Raw genomic sequence first — 24928 nt, 5'->3', positions numbered from 1 at the left:
ACTATTTCTGCCCTCTAGAATAAATTTTTACTAGGTTCAGTTAAGGAGGTTCATGTTGCTCAGTGTAAGATGCTTTATGCTCATACTAAAATTTCTGTGCTAAGACAGTGCCTTCCTATTTAATTGTTAAGGCAATTTATTTTATCACCTGTTTTGGGACTATATTCCCATTTTCACACTGTTGTTATGTACTGCACATCCATTTGAATGTTTTCTTGTAGCTCTTGCATATGTCTTGTAAAAGCTTTGAAATTAATCAAGGTTTTAGAATGGAAGTTAAATTTCATTAATCTTTTGGCATTAGCTCTGCTTTCTGAGAGACCGTATTTTCACTGTGGCCTTTATAGCTCAGAGCAGTTGCAATCTGTCAGCATCTCCAAAACCCTTAGCAGGAAAACCCATTCCTCCTGTGGTGAACACGGCAGTGAACGCTCAGTATGTGGTACAATCTTCTGTTTTGGTGAAAACATCATGTTCTGCTGTAGCTGTGAATCACTACATCGTATTTATCGGAAGGAACTGATGGATGTCATTTGGAAGATGTCATCTGTAGCAATAGGACAAGGCGTAAGGGGGTTAAACATAAACAGGGGAAGTTCAGGTTAGATACAAGGAAGAAGTTCTTTACTGTGAGGGTGGTGAGGCACTGGAACAGGTTGCCCAAAGAAGCAGTAAATGCTCCATCCCTGGCAGTGTTCAAAGCCAGGCAGGACAGAGCCTTGAGTGGCATGGTTTAGTGTGAAGTGCCCCTGCCCATGGCAGGGGGGATGGAACTAAATGATCTTAAGGTCCTTTCCAACCCTAACTATTCTGTTACCTCATGATAGTTCAGGACTGAGAGTGGGAACTGACTGTGGCAGAGTTCTGAGGAGGGGTGGTGAAGGGGCAAGGGGGTGGGGAGGAGAAAGAAGCCGAAATGGGGTTCCTGGGAATGGAGGAAAAGGGGTTGATCAGAGCAGTGATGCCGTAATGCTCTTTGCTACTTAACTTTCTAAATGAGATTTGCTTTTGGCTCATAGAATCGACTAGGTTGAAAAAGACCTTTAAGATCATCAAGTCCAACCATTACCCAGAGCTGCCAAGACCACCACTAAACCGCATCACTGAGGTTTTTGAACACTTCTAGGAACTGTGATTCCACCCCTTCCCTTGGCAGCCTGTTCCAATGTCTGATTAACCTCTCTGTGAAGAAATATTTCCTAATATCCAATCTAAACCTTCCCTGGTGCAGCTTGAGGCCGTTACCTCTTGTCCTATCACTCGTAACTTCGGAGAAGAGAACAAACCCCACCTCACTGCAGCCTCCTTTCAGGTAGTTGTATTTAACGTTGTTCTGGATTTTTATTCATTTTCTTTTCTCCCCTTCCGGTACTTCTTAAAGCTTCTTACCTTCGCGCCCCTCACTGACAGCCAGAAAATCTGCCACTGTTGTCGTTTCTTTTAACCCTGGGACCGAAAAACCCTCGGGTTCCCCCCTCCGGCTCCTCCGGAGGGCAGCCGAGGCGGCGCTCCGCAGGAAGGCGGCGCTCAGCCGCTGCCCTGCCCCTGCCCGCACCTCCGGAGCTATGGTGGTGCCGCCGCTGCTCCGCGCCGTCATCATGGGGCCCCCGGGCTCCGGGAAAGGCACCGTCTCCGCTCGGATTATCAAACATTTCGGGATGAAGCACCTCTCCAGCGGCGACCTGCTGAGAGACAACATGCAGAAGAGGACAGGTAGGAGCGGGGATGGTACACAGTACAAACTGGGGGGGGGGGGGGAGTGGGGGGAGTGGTGGCGGGGACGATCCGGGGCAAGCCGTGACTGTAGTGGTGCTTTCCAAAAACAAGGGACAGAATTTCTCAGACTGCTTACCTTGTGCTTTTAATATTATTACTACCTCACAGCAAGTTCATACCATGCTTAGATTTCAGTATGGTCTGTGTTTGCCTGCAGTTGCTTGAATTAGGTAATGATGTGAATTACACTTAACTGTATTATATAGTCCTAGCTTGACATCTGGCTCTGTTGAGATGCCACAACTCCTCTCTCTGGTGGATTTTTGCAATGATGAAAGGTTCCTTCCAGACTTCTACATCTGCTTTTCTTCACGGTGGGGTTGAAAACCTTTTAAGAACCATTTCAGATAGCATGTGATGAAGTGACAGTATTGTTACTTCCCGTACTTTGAAGCTGCAGGGGACTGGATTCACTTGTAAGTATCACTGCAATATTATGGTTAGCTAACTGGCAAACTACTTGACTTTGAAAGCTTATAAGCATGTTTGAAGGTGAAGAATTACCTGTATTATGAAATCAACTATGATGTGATTTCCACATCTCTTTTCACATGAGTTCTGTTTGATCTGTAAGAACAATGAATTTGGCTCAGTTGACTGACTTTACTACAGTTGATATCTACAAGTTAAACATTTGCTAGAAGCACCACCTGTGCAGGCGTATCTGGTCACATTAACACTTTTTCTGTGTGCTGGGTTGTGCAAGCCTAAGTTTTTATTTACAGAGGGTCACAAAAGCGAAATAGTAGATGTTAGAAACTTTCAGCACATGTAAGACCTCATGAGAATGGAAGGTATTCCAGAAGACTAAGGAAATACATTATTTACTAAATGCTTAAGGTTTTGTGCTCTTTCATTACATCTTGGAAGCAAGATCAAAGAATGAAGCAGAAGGCTGTGTGAGAAGAGGAAGTTGCAAGTGGAAGTACCCCATTGCTTGATTTGAGGAGGGAGCCAGGAAGTAGTGGAAAAAGTGATTTGTCAAAGTGTTCTAGGTGGGTTTGACAGATGAAAGAATGTGAAGGAGAACCAAGATGTGGAATGAAAGTGTAGCAGAAGTGTTAAAACCCCAAACGTGAGGAGGGAAGCCAGTGGAGGGTGTAAGAAATTTTAAGTTTGTTCTGAATTGGCTAGTGTAGAACTTGAAAGAATCTGCTACAGTTTCTCATTCACAAACTAACATAGATGAAGCTCTGTTTTAATTTTACTGAGAGTCATTAATTGCAGAAATGGTCTGTGGACGATTGAGATGAATACTGATGTCACAGGAGTAAGCAGTACACCGAGGGAGGGAGAAGGACTGAGATGCAACTCAGAAAGCTCCGACAAGTTTAGTCAAGGCAAAGAGTTTATGAGTTTTGATTGTCATAGAAAAGTCCTGCAATTCCCGGTTCTTTGGAAGCAGTGTTTATAAGTTGGGCACTTAAAACACTTGGAAAAGTAAATATAATCAACAGTAGCTATACAGAGCCATTTTTGGCACTTGATGTCTTGTGAAAATGGACTTCTGTCTGTTGAAGAGTCCTGTTAAACATGTGAATGTCCTTAGCAATTTGCAGTTATTACTATGTTCTGCTGCTTTGCAGAGTGGAGAGTCTGTGACCACCTCTCTAGTACTAAGCAACCTTTTGTCTGAATATGGCTAGAGCTTGCGTGCTGTAATTTGGTTATGACATGCCAATCTTTTGCAAAACTGTAAAACATATATACCTGTTATCACCTAGGAAGGGAAGAAACCTGTGTTGCTTTTAATGCCAAAAACTGCCATGCCTGTAGCAGCTTTGGACCTAGGCTGAGAAGCAATTAGAACAAAATAAAAACAACAAAACCTCACAGATTCCAAGCACCAACAACAGGAAGAGGAAAAAAGAAAAAGGAAAAAAAAAAAAGAAAAAAGAAGTTGTGGTATGCAGACTTCTTGTCCTAACATATAACTATTTGTGCCTATTTTTTTTCTTCTGCAATAGTGACTTTCTGAACAACCTGAGGTTTGTAGAGAGAAACAGCATGTTTCCAGCTCTGTTGGTCTAATAATAGGACTTTACAGCTTGCCATACTCCAAACCTCTCTGGGCCCAAAAGCACATCTGTCTTTTCAGAGTATGTTAGCTTCATTATCAACCCTGCCTTCTGCATATTCTGAAGCTCATTGTGGCTAGAGCAGTCCTGCAGTGTAAGTCAGAAACAGGTCCATGCATTGAGGTACACATTAAACTATCTAGATGTAATCCTTCTAGCCTCTACTTCTGCAGGGTACATAATTCAAAGTGCACTAGAATAACAAACAAGGTAAGACTTGCTGATCTCAAAGATGGGAGGTAGGAAAAAGCATAGAGACTTCACATGCAGGTGGACTGTCTCCTCCTTTCCAGTTTGTGATGTGCTGGAAGACTCCAGTACTCCAGTGTCTGATTATTTTCCACATTGTGTGGCTTATTTGAAGTCTGATTGAGGGTGCATAGAGCCTAATTCTAAATGGTCTTCAGGGTTTTCAAAGCCTGACTATAGATGTGAACACCCAATGAGGGGAAATTGTCCCTTTATGTTGTTTGTTTTTTTTTTCAGCACCCACACTACTGTTTGCATTATTTGAGGGCATCTAGTGCTTTTCACTTGCCTTGTCTGAAGTAGGGCATCTGTGATATTGAATGTTCCAGTACTGCATCAAGTGATGGGACTGGCATTCTTCATTGCTTTCTGCTGAAAGTGGTTACATTTTGTGTTGGCATGTCAGTCCACCCCATTTTCTCTTCTGTTTAGTTTTCTGTAACTAGATCTGAATTGGCTGCAAGTAAAGGCTTTCACAGATCCACAGTAAAACCAGCCTAGCTGCTATTCTGGGTGACTTATGTAATTGAGTAATCGTTTTATAAATGAAGGCTACATGGACTTTTTGTCTATGATACAACCCAGGCAAATGACTTTCTTCCTGACTGTATCCTTAATTTAGATGAGCTACAGCATGCTACTGCCTGTCTTGTTGAAGCATGGTGTGATACCTGGAACTGTGGTGCGTGGATTGCATTTTAGCAAGCCAGTGGCCTAAATGACTCATATTAAAGGTTATTCAGTTCCATGGGAAAATACTAGTGTCTGCATGCTCCCATAAATAGTTTACAACATCTATAAACATGCTCTTGTAACTCTAGTATCACAAAAATACATATCTGGCAAGCATGTTCCACTGCATACTGCTCTCTTAAATACCGAAGGTGTCCCTCTTCATAGTGAAGTCACAAGTTAGTAACTAGCCGTTAAACTGAGAAAATACTTTTCTTGACAGGAAATGTAAGGGCTGATATCTTAACAAATGTATCCTTTACGTTTTTTTCTTTTGAAGAATCTTTTACTTAATGACGTCTCCCCGTTTTAGGTTTTGGAACCTAGTATTTCAAATACTTACCAGTAAAATTGTATGGAGGGTGTGGGGATAGAGGTGTGCTGAATGCCCTGCTGACATCTGTGGAACTATAAACTGATCAAATTAATCTGATAGCTATTTGCATATCCAGACCCTAATGGATCATCTGATACTGAATTTTGGTACTGTCTGTCTTGTTTACAGCTTTACAGTTCTGCGCCATCCTGATCAAAACAAATTTTTTTGCAGGCATGTGGGCTCTTTCGTGCCCTCTGGAGGTCAGAGATAGTGTAATGTGACTTCTCTTGCTTTCACAGAAGTTGGAATCCTTGCCAAGTCCTACATTGATCAGGGGCAGCTTATTCCAGATGACATCATGACACAACTAATGCTGAATGAGCTAAAAGGTCTAGATCGGTACAACTGGATGTTGGATGGTAAGTTAGCGTGTTGGATATCATTATATATGGAGAGAAAATCTGCACTGGAAAGCTTGAACTGCTTTGGTCACTGGTGATCGGCTACGCTCCAGTAGCCATCCTTGACTAACTGCAGAGTATTTCTTCCCAGCTTATAATGAAAACTTCAGCAGCAAGTCTGCCACAGTTTCTTTGGCTGTGAAATGCTTTGGGTTACACCTTCAGAGTGTTCCAGGAATATTTAATTCATGTTGAAAAGGGTAGTTGAACACTCCAGTAAAATTTCAAAACTAGCAGTTCTGGTAATCCTTATGCTTTATTTCTCCTTTGAAATATGCATTGAGAAGTTTCTTTTTTTTAAAGGCCTTTTCTTGTTAAAGTCCTTGGGGAATGGAACACTCTGGGAGAATGGGACTGAGGAATTATTTAAACAGAAAGGTAGGTATGTGGTGCAGCAACAAGATAGGTATGGAAAGCAAGTACTGCAGCAGTGCAGTGTATAATAAATCACTAACAAAAACATTGCTTAACTGCTGTAAAAGGTCTCTTTCATTTGCTCTTTGATTCTTTTCTCTAGGGTGAGTTGTTCTGCAGTTGCGCAGCATAAGCATACTGTTTCAGCATTCACAGCAGAGGCAAAATGCATTTGCTGCCATCTTCATGAACCGAATGGAGATGGCTGGGTACTTTTGTTATCCCAACCCATGAGAGAACAGTTGTGTGCGCAGCACAAAGATAGTGTCGAGTCTGGATGTGTGTGGTTTTGGATTCTAGTCACAACCTGTCTCAGTAGATAAAACTAAGAAGATACTGGTGTTGCTTTTTATTTAGTGGGAAGTGTAAAGTCCACCATACTCTCTAGCCCTTGGTGCTTTAATTTTAATTCCTTCTAGTACAGGGATCTGTTCTGGTGGTTTTAGTCATAGTTATATTCTTCCTTATTGAAGACAAAGGCTTAATTCCTACAGTGAACAGCAGGATGAAACCTAGTCAGTAAATGAAAGAGCTGCAGATGTTTTTTTTCTTTAGTTCTAGGTCCTGTGTTACATACAGCCTTGTGGGTCTGGATACTTCTACAGTATAGCTGGGCACACTGGCAGCTCTTTAACAGGAGGATGGGGTGCAGACTGTAATTCTGTTGCATGTTAACATGCTGCCTTCTTTAAACTTCTGGAGCACAAATCTAGTTTGTATCAGGATTTCTAATGAGACTCGGTGAATTACACTAGGAATAGCTGGCATAATCGGCTCTGTAGGAACCATGCTGTTCTGTTGTAATACGTTAACCAGGAAGTTGTTAGTTTGGTAACTGCAGCTCAGAACAAACAGCTGAGGTCAGCTTTGCTGTGCTGCTTGTATGCTGACTTAGCCAAATACCCATTTCCACTGTCTGTGATAAATTGGTGAGTTCTAGAGTCATAGCAGATATAGTAGACTGAGGCGCATTTGTGTGGGTATGATTTGCTTAGACTGATGTACTGTATAATTATGGCATTTTTCTCTGCGTTGCTGGATACTCCATATTTCATCACATTTTGTAGATCCTTTTTTTTCTGTATTGAGAAAACACAGAATGCAGGAAACTGGTTGAGTTTCAGCTGAACGCTTTTGTAAAGGCACTTTAATTTTTAGAGGAAGTTTCTCATTACTAAGTCACAAAGCAAACTCCTTTTCCAGCTGTGTAACTAGGATGTGTGGTGGCTGACTATCTTGTCAGCGGTAAGAACAGCAGTGCTGGAGTCCTGGCTCTCCCTCTGCTCTTAACATTTAGAAGCACTTCAGTGAAATAATGTCAACATGAGAGAAGTAGCATGAAGGGCAGTTGACTGTGATGCAAACCAAGTGCATGAGACTTAACGCACAAGCAAGAGCTTGGTCTGAGTTAGTCAACTGTTTGCTGTTGTGATGTGTTAGACAAGACACAGTAGCCTTAAGACTTTTTTCTTTCTTTTCCTGTTCTAAAGCTAGCTCTTGGCTGGTTCCTTACTCAGGTGATGGCCTCATCAACCAGAGTTATACAGAGGAGTGTTTCTTAAGTTTTACCTATCAGTACTTGCCTTTATGGAGAAGTTTACTTCTGTCATATACTGAAAATTACAAACTACTGAAGAACATGAGACTGTGAAGGATCTCTGTGGGCAGAGGTATTATTCCAGTCAATCCAAGGTTCAGTAGCATGTTTTGCAATAGCTTTGACCACTAAAGTTCTTGTGGTCAAATTTTCATTTAAAATTCTTTTTTTAGACCTTGTTTTTCTCGTTCTGTCCCCCCCCCCCTCCCCCCCGGTAAGTTCTACTTGATTTTTCTAACAGTAATATGTGCCTTTGAAGGCATGCTACTGGAGCCATTGAGTTCATGGGGCAAAATGCAGTGTCTTTTTAGTGAAGAGGCAGATTCCTGTTCAGCCTGAGTGTTCTCATAGTCATCATCCTTGAGGATAGCTCTGTGGCATTTCACGACACGGACCCAAGTTGATGCAGAGACTCAAATCCTCATTTATTACCACCAAGCCCTTTTTATCCGCTTGTTGAGTACTTTCCCAACCTGCACATACATACAACCTTCCATCTTATTGGCTCCTGTGAAACTCTCCAGGTAAACAGTTCGATCACAATGTTGCAAACCCTCTCACAACCCCCACATCCTCTGGCCTCCAACTGAGATTCCGCCACATCTACATCCTGGCCTGTCCTCCCAAGGCTTACTTGTTTACCTTCCCTGGCCTTCATGTTTCAACTCATCGCCCCAGTGCTTGCCAAGCACCAAGCCTCAGAGCTCATTCCCAAACTCTTTTTCATGCAAATCTTACCGCCTTCACTCCCCACATAGTTCCATACCCTAGACTTTACAGAACTCTTTCTAAAGTAACTCTTTTATGTAAAATCGATTATGAACTGCCTCTGGTAGATAAACTGGGGGTACTCTGACTAATAAAATAGGTTTGTGATAAGCCAGACTTACACAGCTGTAGAATTAAGAGTTGTTACAAATGTTTCTAGATTGTTGCAGATCTCTGAGTAAACTGCCTGTAGCTTTTATTGTTCAAAATGTGTATGCAATGCTTTTATTCAATAGAGTGGTATGTAGCGCATATGAGTATATGGTCTTTTTGTGTTAGTTTGTTCCACTTTTGGAAAGATGTTAACTGAAATGAGGAAATGGAAGCTTGGAGGCACTTACCAAGGTGAAGTGCCATAACACACTGGAAAATCTGATGTCTCCTCAACCGTTGCAGTATGACTGCTTTTTTTTTCTGACAATTATTTTCTCTAATGACTGAATTCAGGTAATGCTCGCTATAAGTCTTCCTTTGGATTTTTATGGAGCTGTCTCCTTTAAAAAGGTTTCCCCAGAACGGTTGCTCAGGCAGAAGCCCTGGACAAAGAATGTCAAATAGACACTGTGATTAACCTAGATGTGCCATTTGAGACCATAAAATGTCGGCTCACAGCACGCTGGATCCACCCTGCCAGTGGCAGAGTCTATAATCTGGAATTCAGTCCTCCCAAAGTGCAGGTAAGCAATACACATCAGTGTTTGCACTAAATAAATGTTGAGTTGCATTTGGTAATTGCAGTAAACTATCATCTGCATGTGTTGCTGCAAAACACAGTAGCTCAGAAGAAAAAGGTATGTTTCATCTCTTAGGAGACAGAACCCTTCTGGTAACAATCTGTCTCCGTGGAAATGTTAGTGACCTGCTAGGAGCTCAAGCTTAGGTAAAACGTGTTTGTCTATTGCAGAGCTGAACTCTTAAGTCCCTGTTAAAGCTGTTCACTGATATGGAATACTGGCGTAGGAGTTGGGTATGTTTTTAGCTTGTTCTGCAAGTTTGCAGCCTGTACAGTCCAAAATGTAGTTTCTTTTTCCTTCCTCCAGAGTACTCACTCTTTTTATCTAGGAAGCACAGTGAATCACCAGTCAGAGCAATCCACTTAATGCTTTCCCTGTGTTTGTATTTAACCAGGACAGGTATTTTGAGCGGAGTGGTTGTTGTACTGCAAAATTTGATGTAGAAACATGTCAGTCAGGGAGTCTTCTCAACAGATCAAAGGGGTTATATCTTGAGATATCCTAAGGAGGAATAGTAGACTTGAAGATAATGATTGTACATTGTTACCTTAAGATTTCTCAGGAACTTGGAGTAGCCTTAGTGCAACTTGGCTTAAGTTGTATTTCATCCTTAACTCTAAATAACTTACCTCTTGTGACATCGCATTTGACCTGGAAGCTCTATTAAGTTACACCAGAAGCTTAGCAGGCCTTGTAGTTTTTGGATTTCAGTGGATTTCAGCAAAAGAGGTCAGCTGAAATAGCTGGTAAGCACTGGAAGTGAGCAACTGGAAACACTGCAATGTAGAATTATCAGACCTACCAAAGAGTGGGCTTCAGCTTTGCTATTAGGAACACTCCACTCTACCCTACACTAATTAGCATATCAGAACATAGTAAATTGTGTTATCTAATAGACCTGCAAAATATTTACTTACTAAATAGAACTGAAAGATTATGGTGTTAGAGTTAATGCACAGCTGAAGGCTCAGTATTTGATAGGTACAATTCAGGCACTGGTATGGCTGTGTACACAGATGCTAGAAATAAACACTCTGACTGTTTTAAATGATTGTGTTATGTAAACAAGGTAGGTTTGGCCATGTAAATCCATCTCTAATAAGATACAAATGTTCTGAAAAAGAATTTATTCACACCTTCTTGAACAGAGAAGCTGAGTGAACATTGAGAGTTACTGATTTCTGGAACTGACTGCAAGAATGCAACTAGGAAAGGAAAACATTCTTGTGGTCCAATTTGCTTTGTACTTGCAGTATCACTCATGTTTCCGTTCCAAATACCAGATTAAGCTTGTCTTTAGGGAAAATTAAAATTATTGAAGATCTATTTCATATGTAAGGAGGAACAAAGAGCCCCTTATATCTGTGGCAAATCATATTCTGTCCTTAGTTGCACAATGACTCAGTGCATCTAAGGAGGAGACAAATTTTCTGCCACTAGCTAGTCCTTCATAGGGTATGCCAGTGGTCAGTAATTTCTTCAATCATTGCTTGTTTCAAGGTTTAAAAGCTCTGTAATCATTTAAAACACTTCAGTAAATTGGAGGTGAAAAGTGCAGTAAAGTAGGACCTGTCATAATTTACATCATTAGGTCCCTACCTCTGTTTACTGAATCCTAGAAAAACTTCGGCTAGCTTTTATGCCATTTTTTGTACAACTCTTGATGTCGCTCTTATATTTGCAACTTAAAGAGCCATTAACTCATTTCCCATTTCAGTATTGTCAAACAAAGGCCCAGTTGGTCTCTTGATTGCTTCCTGTTATGCAGGACTGTGCTACCAACAATGTGTTTTTCCCTCATATACAAAGGTTTTGCCTACATATTTGCCATATTCAGTGAATGTTCTAGAGACAAATTAGTTGAGTTACTATGACCTGATGTTCATTGCTAATACTGAGAAAATACTTTTAACTAACAGACTGCTTTACTAGGAAGTCAATATTTTATATTCCAGATTAAGATATGGGCAGCAGTCTTTCTGTATAAGCAGAAATCTACACCTTAACTAACTGGAAACTGACCACAATTTAAACAGAAAGCTACACAAAACATACTTAGTAACAAATACACACCAGTATTTGTATTAAACCATGATTAGGGCATTGATGATATTACTGGAGAGCCACTTGTTCAGCGTGATGATGATAATCCAGAGACGGTTATGAAGAGGCTGCAGGCTTACGATGCACAAACAAAACCTGTTCTAGAATATTACCGGTAAGTAGTAAAATCTATTCTTCCACATTCGAGAAATTTCTTCCATAATAGCATAGTGAGGAACAGATCTCTTCAATTACAAAGATTATGCAAAAATGAACACGGTATGAGTAGCAGTGTATCTTTCATCAACTCAGTAAGAAAACAACCCAGTAAAATGAGTGTATTTTCCACTGTTGCATGAAGCCTTTTCAGGAGCCTGCTTACCAAAAGAGCCTTTCATAGCAGCCACATTTACAAACAGCGTTATTCAATACATTATAGTACTGTTCTGGCAATCTAGCTCTGGATAGTAAGGTAACAAATATAAATCCTTTTTTGTTGTTGTTGTTTTAAGATTTAACAGCATTTTCTCCTCTGGGTTCGTAAGTAGAAGCCCCCCTACCAAGGGCAACGGGTCAAGAAATGTTACACAAACAGAAAACCTGTTAATGAGGATTTAAAAGTGGCTGCTCAAAGAACAAGGCCATGATGGGCAGAGTTAGTACAACTCTTTGTGAATAAGCAGCTATTTCAGAATACTGCCATTTGCACATTGAACAAATTATTGGGTCTTTTAACAGCCAAAATTATACATAAATTTTCTCTTAATTTAAAGCTGCAAATACCACATTGCTAACATATAGATAATAGTAGGTTACCATGTAGAGCCCTGCAGTCTCTTCTTGCCTAGACAAATAAATTGGACTCTCTGACAACATCCTACAGTAACTGTCCCTTCACTATCTCCATATTCACCACCTTTCATTATGCTCTATGAAAACTGTTGAGCAGAAGACTAGAAGCTCCATCTTTGGTGCGATTAAGTTTTAAACAAGATTTTCTGGATTGACAAGTATTTTCCTCACTTCAGTAGCTTTCTGAAGTAGGAATGGCTCAAAGCACCACAGTAAGACATACGCCTAAGCTATTATTGAGAATAACATAGTTTACAGATGAAACTAAATTCTAGAACTAATTCATAATTTGATTGTGCCTGGTTCTTTTGCTTGTTCTGATGCAACTTCTTTGATCCTTGAGGTGTAACTTTACAATACTTGGGTCAGTCACTGTGGTTAGAATGACTGCTGTGCAGCATATGCTGTATGACTCCATTGCTTCTTTTTATTTTTACCCTTCATAGTTTGTTATTAAGTACTTTGTGGACAGCTGTCAGTTTTATGAACTGATGTGGCCAATGGCTCACTGTTTGAAGAACAGAGTAATGACTGTATTCCCAATGTTATTGCTGTTACTGCTGTTATATCACATGCATATTCACACACTCCTGCCAGGGCAATTTTAAAATGAGGTGGAGGTCTTGGAAAAAATAAGCAATTTGATTTCTGTAATGTTTTCTTCTTTTTCTTCCTTAGGGAAAAAGGTTACTGAAATCCTTCTCTGGAACAGAAACTAATAAGATCTGGCCACATATCTATGCTTTCCTCCAAACCAAGTTGCCAGATGTAAACCAGAAAGATGCTGCCACTACCAGGTGAAAATAGGTCTAACTTCTGCTCATCTGTCATAGTTCACACTTGATTTCATGAGATTCAGCAGTCAAGGATTTCTCTTAAGTAGCCTACCCAACTGATCGGCAATTAAAGTCCAATGTTGTCCTTAACTTACATTATGATAAAACTTTGTGTGTGTGGTTCTCACTTTAATGCTGTATTTTTTTATGTTAAATATACCTAATTTTTTAATATAGTACTTCAACAACTTTTAATATAGACTTCAACAAAAGCAGCTACTCTTGTTTTTTATTCAGAAAATATTTATGTTTGCAAATACTGACTGGTGAAGGAAACGCATTTCAGAATACAGCTTAATTACAAAGCACATTTATTGATTTACTCACTCATGAAATGTAGGGTGAATCAATGGTAAGGACATGAAAGCATGTTTCTGAATGTGTGATTAGTTTGGGCCAGCCAGAAACCATGACCACTATTCTTCAAAAGGCCATTTCAGACCAGAACTGGCATACATATATAGATTATTCTCATGGAAGACAGTCACCTTCTTCCAGCTTTGCTTGCACGTATGTTCCTTGCTGGATGATTGGCCTTATTGCTATATTTCTCCCCTCAGTGCAGCTATCGGGCATGAAAAGTGGAGTTTCACTGATGTGCTACACATTTGGTAAAGTCTCTGTCTTTGTGCAGCTGTCCAAGACCTTATTCTTAAGAAGACAGCAAATACTGAATAGATTAGGTGTAATCTGGTAAACCTGGAGCTACATGATCCTGACTAGTGAATTTGTCTTTTCTACTATCTTCAGAAAAAAATCTGCTCAACCGTGCAGGTGCCAGAATTTCCAGCGGTCAGATTAATTTTATCATATTATTGTAGCAACTTTCATTGCAGCAATTGGACTGGTTTTCATGGTTTCATGTTAAGAATTCACATCTCTTGACCAGCTCTTGTCTTTTATTTGTTCACAAGGTAACTGGAATTACAAAACTCCACAGGCCACATTTTTTAATAGGCCAGGTAACAAATATATTGCTATTTTTCAGTGAACTCTCCTAGCCCTTTTTTTTATGTTCACCAGACTGAGTTTCAAGAAGAGTCAGCAAAACCTGAGAAACAAACAACTCTGCCTTGGCAATGTCTGAAGTAGCTGTGTACTACTCATGCAGGTCCCAATCTCCTTTTGCAGTGATTGTTTGGAGACAACTACAAAGCTGTGGTGCTGACATACCCTGGACTGACTATATTTGCAAATCTAGTTTTAGCATTATCAATATTGAGACACATTTGAGTCTAAAAAAGCTGGTCACTGTAGAATTTATAAAGCTTTTTCATTACTGTAAGTGCACCAATTGGGTGCAGCTATCACTGCAAGCTGTTTTCCCTATATTTTAGAGAAAGTTTGCCAAAAGGCTGACCACTTGTACTTTCGTCTTCATAAATGTCTATACGGAGGCTGTAGACTAAGTGAGTTTAAGATACCACTTCTTTAGAAAAGTCATGGAAAACAGTAGCTAACACATTAGAAGGAGAAACCCTCATACACTGCTTATATTTATGCATTTTGATTTAAATAAAAAGCAGCTATGCTTGTTTTTTTGCCAGCCTACATAAGTTTCAGTTAGCTGGAAGGAGAAGGCAGTGGGGTAACCTCCTTATGCTTTGACACTTATTCCCAGACCATCCAATTTTACCCCCTTAGAAACTTTAACTTCCAGTCTATCACAGGTTGCTGGATCAGTATGGCTTTACTGCTAATGGGAGCAATTGCAAGTCGCTGTGCTACACTGCCCTTACTACCCTTATACATGACATTCAGTTAAAAACAACCTGAAGTTATTATTAGTTTCCCTTAATAATTAACTAATAATTAACTAATTATTAAGGAGGAGGCAGTGTTTACTCTCTCTGGAGTATCTGTCAAACTTAAAAAATTTACTACTGAAGCTGGTTATCTCTAATTTGCATTTGGGACAGAGCTGCTGCCTGCTCCTTTATCTACTGTCTGCAAGAGAGCTGCTAGAGAGCACAAGGCACATGAGAAACTACTTCTGCCAGTGGATCTGGAGTTCTTACTTTTGCTACTGCTTTTGTATGAATACTCACTCCAGTATGTACTGCAGACTTAGACTTTTCCTTATCTTTTCTGTAGCCAAAGCTGAAAATTACTGGATCTCAGCACAGCTTTTGCCTGAATTAGCAACTACAGGTAGACTGTGTTCATCAAACTACTGAAATCTAGATACCTTCCAGACCTTACATATAATCAGAACAATACAGTAAAGGACCAAGAGTGAGTGCCGATACCATTATTTGAGATACAAGATGTCTTCCACTGAAGTCTTTCAACTGCAGTAGGTTTTTATAGACAGAACTGTTGTAATTGCAAAAAGTTAGAAAAGCACAGTACAATTTTGGATTGCAGAGGCTCTGTGGAAGGCCTTGTCTAGAAATAGTGTTTTTATCATTAAAAAGATTTCTTAATAATTTTCCACTTTAATAGTTTTGAGCTGGCAATGTCAGAAACCCACTTCAGTAGGATATGAAATGATCTTTCACACCCCGCATGACACCTTACCCTATATGAACTGTGACAGAGCTTTTTGTATAAACTGAAGTCTTAGCCTAATCCTAGTACCTCAAGTTTTGTCGATCCCCTCCATCAAATACTTCTCATCATAATGAGACTTGATTTAAAAAACCTGAAGTTAGCACTTACAGACATGCGTTGCTTACATTTTAGGACAAAACAAAGTTACATTTAATAAAAGCACAATGTAACATTTAAATCCCCTTAGTGGAGGTAGAAAGCCAGTGTTTTAATCTAATCCATTCAGATCTGAAATACTGATACCAGATATTGATTTATTGCTATTACTGATAACCAAATTTGAGAGCTTATAATGTCAGCAAGGTAGCATGAATACAGTTCTGATCTCCAGTATTCATAGAGTAAAACATGTCCACATCTGTAGTAAGACAATAGCAGATTCTACCAAGAATCTATTGCTTCTTGTAAACATTGTATTTGTGCAGATTTTTTTTTCATACTTCTATTTCTAAATTCATAAAGGCAAGGTTAGTTAGCAGAAAATGCATCCGGTTTCACATTCGGCAATATGCTCTTCAAGGACAACCAAAAACCTAGCAGCACGTTTTCAAACAATATTACAAGTTTTTCTGAATTACCCACCCTTCAAAACTCCATCCCCCCTAAAACCAAACTAAACAACAACAAAAATCTGACACCAAAAATAAAGTGCAGTACCCAGAAAAATAAATGTCAAGAAAATAGCCGTGTTTGTTTCTTTGGGGGGAAAGTAAGAAAAAAAGGGGTGGGGGAAAGAGTACTTGGCCTCAGTCTTATGATTACTATACTGTGTCCATCATTTTAGATTCTTCTTCATCTCTTTGTATCACAGAGTTTAAACTGCAGACATCTGTGTCTATGGAACCTTGTAGATCACTTGTGTTCTGCAACAGATGAAAATTGACAGTTTAGTTATCTGTAACTGTATACAGGGAGGGAAATTTTAGCTGAAGTTTTACTTTTTGTGTTGTCCACAATAAGATGAGACAAATTTGCAATAGTAAGGAAATAATAAGCTCTGCAAGATTCATCAATCAATATTCTCTTACTGTGTCAAGAATTCTTTAAATTTGCTTGCATAGCTTGTATTTGGTCTCAGTATTTCTTGCACTTGACTGCATATTTACTTAAAATTCAGCTGTTGGATCTTACTTGGGAGGTACTGTAATCAAATTATTTCAAATAAGCACACTGATTGTGACTGCTTCCCTAATTAATTTTTGACAATCTTGTAAGTTGCTTTTTGACTCCCACCATGTGGCCAATGACAGTACTGTAACAGAAGACCTGAGTATCCTCAGTTTTCTCTCATCACATAGGAAACTTTCCTTAGGCTTGGCTTCCCTGAATGATCTCATGAACAGGATTCGTCACTTTACACTGAAAGCTCATTTCACTGCTTGTGGTAAAGACTGTGAATACAATTCTAGCATCTGATCAGTTTTATGATGCAGTGTTTATTTTAAGCATGAAAATGTAAGGGCACTGAACACTCTTTTGACATTATGCTGATGCTTTCTGAATTCAGCAAGTAAAAAGAAAGCCCATATACACCTTGCATACTGGTAACACTGGACACTAACAATCCTAGAATAATCCTCTGTATATTTCAGCTTTATATTACAGCTTCTCAAGGCAGGACCTAGTCCTACTTTAATTAATTTCCAGAAATAATAAACCTACCTGTGGAAAACCTGTCAGCTGTCCTACCAGACCAGGATTGACACTGAGATCATGTACTAACATAGTTTGAAAGCCATGTGATTGTGACCATATTCTCACTCTTGTCTTGAATGCCTCAAGTTCATTTTTAAAAGCCTCAAAATAGCCTTCTCCTGTCTGCAAAGAGAAAAATTAAATATTTACACTTCAGCCAGATTTACTTTTGAGTTGAAAGCATTCACAGTGCTGAAAAAAAACCATGCAGTAATGCATGTTATACCCTTCAGGGAATAACAACTGTGAACAATTTAAGAATAATGTTAGTCAAATTTCAGGTAGATTTCCTTTTAGGACAATCTGTAGTATTTATACGTAGGAGCAAAGTAACTGACTTATCAAAGGACATGTTCTAGTAAACCTAATTTTAGCCTTTATTCAAACTCAGAAACCAGTACCCTTTAGAAGTACAGGTGCTTGTTGCAGCACTCTGGTCAAAAGTAAAGCGTAAGTTGGCTTGCACTTTAAGTGAACTCCTTTAGGTAATACTGAGACCCATCAGTCCTGGATAACGAAATACAGTCTACAGCAACTCAGTTTCAGACTTACTGCATTTCTCCTGCATGGCTCTGGATTGCTCTATTTCAGTAATGAGAAAGGAACACTAATTTGGGCCCCACTGTGAACTGCATATAAATGAGAAATTGCGACAATATATAGGTATGCTGTGAAAACATAGGTGTAATTAGTCCTTAAACTGGTCTGTGTTTTTGTCATTTAGCTATTACTTGTCCCCCTGCTGTGTCTTGCTTTCCCTCTGCGATAAGCAAAATACACTAAATTTTCAATGTCAGAATTGAAATTACACCAAAATATTTTGTCTAGGAAAGGACTGCTAACAAAACACTTTCCCATAATCCTAAGTCAGTCAATAAAATATTTAGCTTTTTATGGTTAGGAAGAAACCTTCTCTAAACCACTGGTCCCTTGTACAGCATCAGGATTTTCTTCCATCTTTACCCAAGTTGACTTACTTTGGCATTTTGGAAAAAGAGACGAAAACAACCTCTTGGATCCACATTACAGCTTCTGGCAATTTCTATAATAAATTGCATTACAACGGCTTGGTGTGCTACTTGCTCCATCAGAGCTCTTTTCTGGGAGAAAAACCAAAAAAGTTACAATTTAAAGTCATTCCCTGTGATTATATTTCTAAAATTCAGCACAATTTTCTTTGTTGCTAAACAGATGATAACTGATGCTCACAAAAGCAAGGGGACTTATATTGTGACAAAGCACTGAAGTCAAGAGAGAGTGGGAAGAACAGTTAAACAGCTAATCAAGTTGGTCAGCTTTTCATGTAGGGTGGGAGACAATTTAAGCATCTTTTTCATACCTGTTCAGCTTCTAGATGAAAACACCACAACATAAGATACCTAGACGTTTCTTCACATACAAGATACGGGTGATCAGACAAAAATCTTTGACTATCATCCCATCTGCTCAGCATTCCTAATAAGAGGAACATTGTTAAAATACTCTAAATGGATTACTGATCTAATACATCAAGGAAGTTACTTGCATTGACACCCCAGTATCTTTAATACCATTGCAATTTACTGACCTCAGAATGACAGCATGCAGCTAAATTTGGGGGGTTTATTTATACATCTAACCAACACTTAAAGATCATTACAAGAAGGTATAATCAGACTTGGAAGACACTAACAGCAAATTTTAACAATCACGATTTCTTATATTTTAATGCATCTCTAGCATTGTTATTTTTAGTCATTTCTCATACCCACTAACAAAGTGGTGTAGTGTCTATTAATTACATCATATAGTTTAAAAAGTTTATGGATATTTACATTCAGTGATTCTAGCAAACACAAATCCTCTAACCACTTGCAAATAAGAACACAGACAGAAGTGTGTAATCTATCAAAAATGAAAGTGCTTCTAACACATTATTTCCTAGTGTTTTAGAAAATCTCAGTACAGGACCAGCTGGATCTCAAAAAACAAAGCCATAACAGTATTGGCAAGTTAACTAGAAGATTGAATTGTGATAGCACTTAAATAGCTGACCTTAAAATCAATACTCAATACTCAGATGACTTCTTAAAATTGTCCTTCATGACAATCACTGACAGTCATTACTGGCAACAGGTACCAGATGTACAGCTTTACCCGTCTATCAGTGTATAATTATAACTGGGCTAAAGATAATTCAGTGGTAATGACGTAAGCTAATCTTAATTCTAGCAAACAAATGCCTAAAGAGAAAGCAATGGCTAATATTTCTTTCGGCTGTTTTCAAGAAAGCTATTTTGCTAAAGTTCTTTATTACTTTGAAGCCAGAGCAGGACCCAGAAGCAGGGCCTATGTAGTATGGCTAGTGAAGTCCACACTGACCCTTGGCAGCAACTAGCACAGAACAAGTAACTTGAAAGAGCATTAATGCACAGCCTCTTTACACAATGGACTTACATACTTTGAATTTAGGAGGCAAGAAAAAAGAAAAGACCTTCTGTAGTAAGTTTGCTTCTGTAAAAATTTAATCTGAATTTAGGTAACAAAGTAACTGTGCCCAACTCTTAGCTAGGAAGTCTGCATAAAGCCTCTTTTCTTTCCTTCTAAAATACACAGCAGGGGAGAAGTCTTTTACTTCTGCTGTATTACACTTGGCAGTTAAGGTATTTGACACAATCATAGAATCACAGGATGGTTTGGGCTGGAAAGGACAAGGATACCTTACATAAGACCATGTCGCCCAAGGCTCTGTCCAGCCTGGCCTTGAACACTGCCAGGGATGGAGCATTCACAACTTCTTTGGGCAACCCATTCCAGTGCCTCACCACTCTCACAGCAAAGAACTTCTGCCTTATATCCAACCCAAAATTCCCCTGTTTAAGTTTGAACCCATTACCCCTAGTCCTATCACTATAGTTCCTAATGAAGAGTCCCTCTCCAGCATCCTTGTAGGCCCCCTTCAGATACAGGAAGGCTGCTATGAGGTCTCCACGCAGCCTTCTCTTCTCCAGGCTGAACAGCCCCAACTTTCTCAGCCCATCTTCATACGGGAGGTGCTCCAGTCCCCTGATCATCCTCGTGGCCCTTCTCTGGACTTGCTCCAACAGCTCCATATCCTTGTTGTGCTGAGGACACTAGAACTGCACACAGTACTTCAAGTGAGGTCTCACAAGAGCAGAGTAGAGGGGCAGGATCACCTCCTTCGACCTGCTGGTCATGCTCCTTTTGATGCAGCCCAGGATACCGTTGGCTTTCTGGGCTGCACATTGCTGGGTCATGCCAACAAACACCCGCAAATCCTTCTCCGCATGGCTGTTTTGAATCACTTCTCCACCCAACCTGTAGCTGTGCCTGGGACTGCCCTGACCCAGGTGCAGGACTTTACACTTTCCATTGTTGCACTTCATGAGGCTAGCACTGGCCCACCTCTCAAGCCTGTCAAGATCCTATCACTGCTGTTTGCATATTCTTGACAGTGTTGTGCCTTGACTTGCAAGGCTTGCTAAGGCTAATACAACTAGAAACCCTTTCTTTGAAACAGTTTAAGGTTGTCAGAAGCCAAATAGCTTAGTAAAAACGAGTTTGTACAAAGAATTGAATTTTTCCAGCTCAGGCCTGTTCTTGATTGTTCTGGAATTCCAAATATGGCTACACTACACCACACTCTGAAACCAGCCTCTAGCTAAGAATGGAAAACACTTCAGAGAACCGTGAAAATTTCAGATTATTTTTTAAAATAAGTTTTGTGCTTAAGTGGGTTGAACAATTATGACAGAACTAAAGTGACACCTAGTGGATAATTAAATATAATTTTAAGAAAAGCACAATTCCGTGCACACACACCCTTAATAGACATTTACAAACATTTGTCTTTTCCATCATTACCTTGTAGCTTCATAGCTTTCAGAAAAAAACTTACTGAGACAGCTATGAACTAGCCCATGCACTGTTACAAACAACATATCTGTATGAATGTTCCTGCCTCATCCCTCTGAACAGCAGAAAAAGTTGCTAGAACTTTAGTTTTCAGGGTTGAAGTTGAAGTTCATTTGAGTATTAATTCTTTTTTAAGTTTTTACTGCTTACAGGAAGTAACAAGCTTCTAACAAACAGTTTACATCTTATTTTGCTTTGAAATTATTATATGTCCTGATAAAATAAAGCTAAACAGTCTGTTACCCAGATCTTTCATTTGTTAGCATTCATTCTGTACAATAAATAGTAGTAAACCTACACAAAATTATGCAGAAGTTTGAATTGCAAACTGCTGGAAAAAGCACACTCACCAAAGTGTCTGATCTTTTGTTCATGTTTTTGCATAAGTGTTTCAGACACATCTTCATCTTCTGATTTTCTTTTTTGATTAATAAAACTCTGAGGAAGAGAAAAATTGTACTATCACAGGAATTACAGACACACCTTTCTGTGATATACAGAAGTATTATAATACCTTATTATTTAAAGGGCTATGCTCTAGTTTTAGAGTCATGTCATACTTGAGAAGGTTTTCTTTTAAAGAGTGCATTACCTAGTAAGAGAGTGTAAAAGTCTTATTATAATCTTGAGAACTCTCAGAAACATTTGTCCTTAGACAGGAACATCCTGATCTGTCAATAATGAGAATCAAGTACACTGCAGCCTGGATGCTGCTAAATCAGTGAAATTAGGAGATACACTAGCTGTTCAAATTAAATTGTGAAATCAAAGCCATGATTCTACTAATCTGTATTACAATAATTATTAGTACAGGCAGTTTCTCATTTTAAGCATTTGGCACAATAGAAAAGCACACTGTGAAGAAACAGTTATTCAGTGCATTTAGGAACATTTACATTACACAGAATCATAGAGTGGTATAGGTTGGAAGGGGCATTTAAAGATCATGCAGTTCCATTCCTCCCAGCCATCGGCAGGGGCATCTTTGACTAGACTAAGCTACTCAAAGCCCCATCCAACCTGATGTCTATTGCTTCCAGGAATGGAGCATCCACAACTTCTCTCAGCAACCTGTTCCAGTGTCTCACCACAATATTCATAAGAAAATTCTTCCTTATATCCAACCTAAACCTATCTTCTCATCTTAAAAACATTGCCCCTTGTCCTATCACTACAGGCCATCATAAAAAAATAATCTCTTCATCTTTTTTATAAGCTCCCTTTATGTATAGAAAAGCCACAATAAGGTAAATAAGGCCTTCTTTAGCCTTCTCTTGTCCAGGCTGAACAAACCCAACTCTTTCAGCCTTTCTTCACAGGAGACGTGTTCTATCCCTCTGACCATTTTTACAGCCCTCCTCTGGATCTGCTCCAACAGGTCCATGTATTTCATACTGGGAATGCCAGAGCTGGATGCTGTACTCCAGGTGAGGTCTGACAAGAGCAGTTGAGGGAGAGAATCACCTCTCTCAAACAGCTAGCCATGCTGCTTTTGACGCAGCCCAGGGTACAGCTGGCTTTTCTGAGATGCGAGTGCACACTGCCAGCTCATATGTAATACCTAGGTGACCCACACAAGTTCTGATCTACGCTTTTGGTAGAGAAATGTCATCTGAATTTGTAATACGAGTGCAGCTTGCAGCTTCCTCCCTTTCATGAGGCAAAGTAATAAATAAACCATTTAGCCCACACTGTGGTTTTCTGCTGTGCTGGACACAGAAGACATTCTAGAATATTAGTAATAACTAGAAAGGAAAAGAAAGGATAACACTTGTTTTCATGCATGCTGATATAGGTCATACCTTATTAAATACCTCCTTACTAACAGGATCTGTGTTCCATAGATTCTGGTTTTCCCTCTGGTTTAGTGCTTCTTCTTTTCTTCTCCACTCTTCCTCTCTCCATCTCAATTCTGCAGCTTCAGTCTTTGCTTGAGCACACTCCTGATCCCAGGATTCTGAATTATGCAGTACTAAGCTACCAAGTTTTTGCTGGGCTTCTGCTAGGTTCCAAGTGCATTCTACAGAGTGCTTCACAAACTCTTTTTCTTTTTGGCAGGCCAATTCGATCCCTTGGTTGTATGTCTGTGAGGAAAATGAGGCATGCTATTTATGGAGGGAAAACTGACAGTTTATAGTCGGTATAGGAGCAGGCAGGCCTAAATCCCAAAGATAACGCACCTGGAAGGCACTTTAGATATACACCATTATATTCACAGGAGCAATGAAGCAAGGTATTTTACAGCTACATGGTTTTTATAAAAAAGCTTCTAATGCAAGCTGTCTTAACTCTGTTTAGTGCATTTGCAAAATCATGGATCATGTACTGCTATCAGTAATAGTCTCTACGCTGTAAAAATACTTTTGACACAGCTGAAACCCCATCGGCTGTCTTTGGGCTGCAATGCTAGAGAATACTGCAAGTGTGAGAATACTGTAAATACATGCTTCTGAGAAGAAAGTATCAGTTTTGCGATGTCAGATCACAATACTAAAGTAACTGCTGCTGCCTGTATTCCAACAGGGATTACTACCCAGCAGGTGGCCAACATCCACTTTTACTGTCAGTTGAAAGGGGAATTCAAGTTATCAAGTGGCTGAGGCCCAGCATGACCATATGCTCCTTTTGGTCAAATCTACTGAGGAGGTCACTGCTCATAGCTGGGAGAGAGAAGTGACCTCTTAAGCAACAGCACCTCTGTTACTTTCTGCGTTCAGGGAATTCACATTTGCGAACTTAAGAAATTATCCTCTTACATGGCATATTCTGTGCCTTCCCACCAAGGGTGGGGAAAAAAACATTCATATGCATTAGTTCCTCAGCCTTCCTGTGCTGCATTATGAAATCTGTGTTGCTGATAACCTCTGGCAGGAAGACATGAAGGACGACACAAGTTGTGAAAGCTTATTTAAAGGAAACTTTAATGCAGGTACATCAAACCTCTTGAGCCAACTTTGTCTGGGAACTGCAAGACTCTTAATAACAAGATGAAAACGTCACTGTTTGGAAAACTAACGTAATGGCAGCTTCTTGCAAGAACACGCAGGATTCCTGACAGCGTATTCATAAAACGCCAACTTGCTCTAGCCAACAGAGAAACGCACCGCCCATAGATCTGCTTTTCAGACACCGGGATGCTGGGTGAGCTTCAGCCCAGCTCATTCCACATCACTTGTCAGGGATGGGACTGTTACTCGCGGGTCGGGTTGCGCCGGACCCCGCCGCGGCTCACTGCACCTGCCGCTCCTGGCGTGCCCCGGGACAGCGCAACGGCCCCACGGGGGTGCGGACACTTCCGCACACCCCCACCCCGACACTCACCGGGCTCCGCCGTCCCCACCGCGCAGCGGAATCGGGCTGCGGTCGCGAGGCAGCCGGGGCGCACGCAGCACCGACCCGCTCCGCTCCGCGCCGGCCGGGGCGGGGGAGCAGCGCCCGCGGGGGTGCGAAACAGCGCGAGGTGCCGGGGCAGCAGGGGTTGGGGGGCATGGATGTACCTGCACTTCCGGCAGGCGCTGGCAGGAGGCGGGAGCCAGCCCCCGCTCCTTGTCCTCCTCCGACGGCGGGCCGCCGTCCCGGCAGCGCGGCAGCCACACCGCCATCCCCGCCGCTCGCAGTCCCGTGCCACCCCCGACGCTCGCACACATCATCGGAAATGAGGCAAGCGCCACTTCCGCCAGTCCGACTGAGCTGCCGAGCTCCCGCCCCCGGTGCCGTGGGGTGGGGTGGGGTCTGTGGCTGCAGTGCTTGGAGCGCCATGTTCACCAGCGTGGCGAGCTTCAGCCGTAAACCCTGCCCCTGACCCTGCTCCGGAGCGTGTCCTGCGGGAGGCCCGCGGTGAGGCGCTCCCCTGGTCAGCATACCGTTTGTCGGGCCTCACCGTGCCGGCGGAAGGACGGCCGTGTT

The 24928-nt window shown here is 40.6% G+C and overlaps 2 protein-coding genes across 2 annotated transcripts; one reads left to right on the top strand and one right to left on the bottom strand.

Moving 5' to 3' along the window:
* Window positions 1-1505: 1505 nt before the first annotated feature.
* On the top strand, window positions 1506-13074 carry AK3 (adenylate kinase 3). The gene is made up of 5 exons (XM_057398339.1): window positions 1506-1713; window positions 5454-5573; window positions 8899-9071; window positions 11228-11360; window positions 12715-13074. The coding sequence occupies exons 1-4, from the start codon at window positions 1566-1568 to the stop codon at window positions 11348-11350; spliced, it is 564 nt and encodes a 187-aa protein (XP_057254322.1). The 5' UTR covers window positions 1506-1565; the 3' UTR covers window positions 11351-11360; window positions 12715-13074.
* Window positions 13075-15646: 2572 nt separating this feature from the next.
* Window positions 15647-24627, bottom strand: CDC37L1 (cell division cycle 37 like 1, HSP90 cochaperone). The gene is made up of 7 exons (XM_057398338.1): window positions 24520-24627; window positions 22825-23106; window positions 21373-21460; window positions 18447-18562; window positions 18085-18207; window positions 17075-17230; window positions 15647-16275 (listed from the first exon to the last, which is right to left on the bottom strand). The coding sequence occupies exons 1-7, from the start codon at window positions 24622-24624 to the stop codon at window positions 16174-16176; spliced, it is 972 nt and encodes a 323-aa protein (XP_057254321.1). The 5' UTR covers window positions 24625-24627; the 3' UTR covers window positions 15647-16173.
* Window positions 24628-24928: the final 301 nt, after the last annotated feature.

The sequence above is a fragment of the Pezoporus wallicus genome, unplaced genomic scaffold (genome assembly GCF_028554395.1).
Source record: "Pezoporus wallicus isolate ANWC-B61680 ecotype Strahan unplaced genomic scaffold, APGP_CSIRO_Pwel_v1 contig_7962, whole genome shotgun sequence".
Classification (NCBI taxonomy): domain Eukaryota; kingdom Metazoa; phylum Chordata; class Aves; order Psittaciformes; family Psittacidae; genus Pezoporus; species Pezoporus wallicus.
This window is presented reverse-complemented; position numbering and strand designations above follow the sequence as displayed.

What these genes read in the sequence shown, in the direction of transcription:
- AK3 (XM_057398339.1), top strand. Translation starts at nt 1,566, where the DNA reads ATGGTGGTGCCGCCGCTGCTCCGCGCCGTCATCATGGGGCCCCCGGGC. An exon ending in GTACAACTGGATGTTGGATG is followed by an intron (nt 5,574 to 8,898) that starts GTAAGTTAGCGT and finishes TCCTTTAAAAAG; the next exon opens with GTTTCCCCAGAACGGTTGCT. An exon ending in TCAGTCCTCCCAAAGTGCAG is followed by an intron (nt 9,072 to 11,227) that starts GTAAGCAATACA and finishes AACCATGATTAG; the next exon opens with GGCATTGATGATATTACTGG.
- CDC37L1 (XM_057398338.1), bottom strand. Translation starts at nt 24,624, where the DNA reads ATGGCGGTGTGGCTGCCGCGCTGCCGGGACGGCGGCCCGCCGTCGGAG. An exon ending in AGCGCCTGCCGGAAGTGCAG is followed by an intron (nt 23,107 to 24,519) that starts GTACATCCATGC and finishes TTTTCCTCACAG; the next exon opens with ACATACAACCAAGGGATCGA. An exon ending in GTAAGGAGGTATTTAATAAG is followed by an intron (nt 21,461 to 22,824) that starts GTATGACCTATA and finishes TCTCTTCCTCAG; the next exon opens with AGTTTTATTAATCAAAAAAG.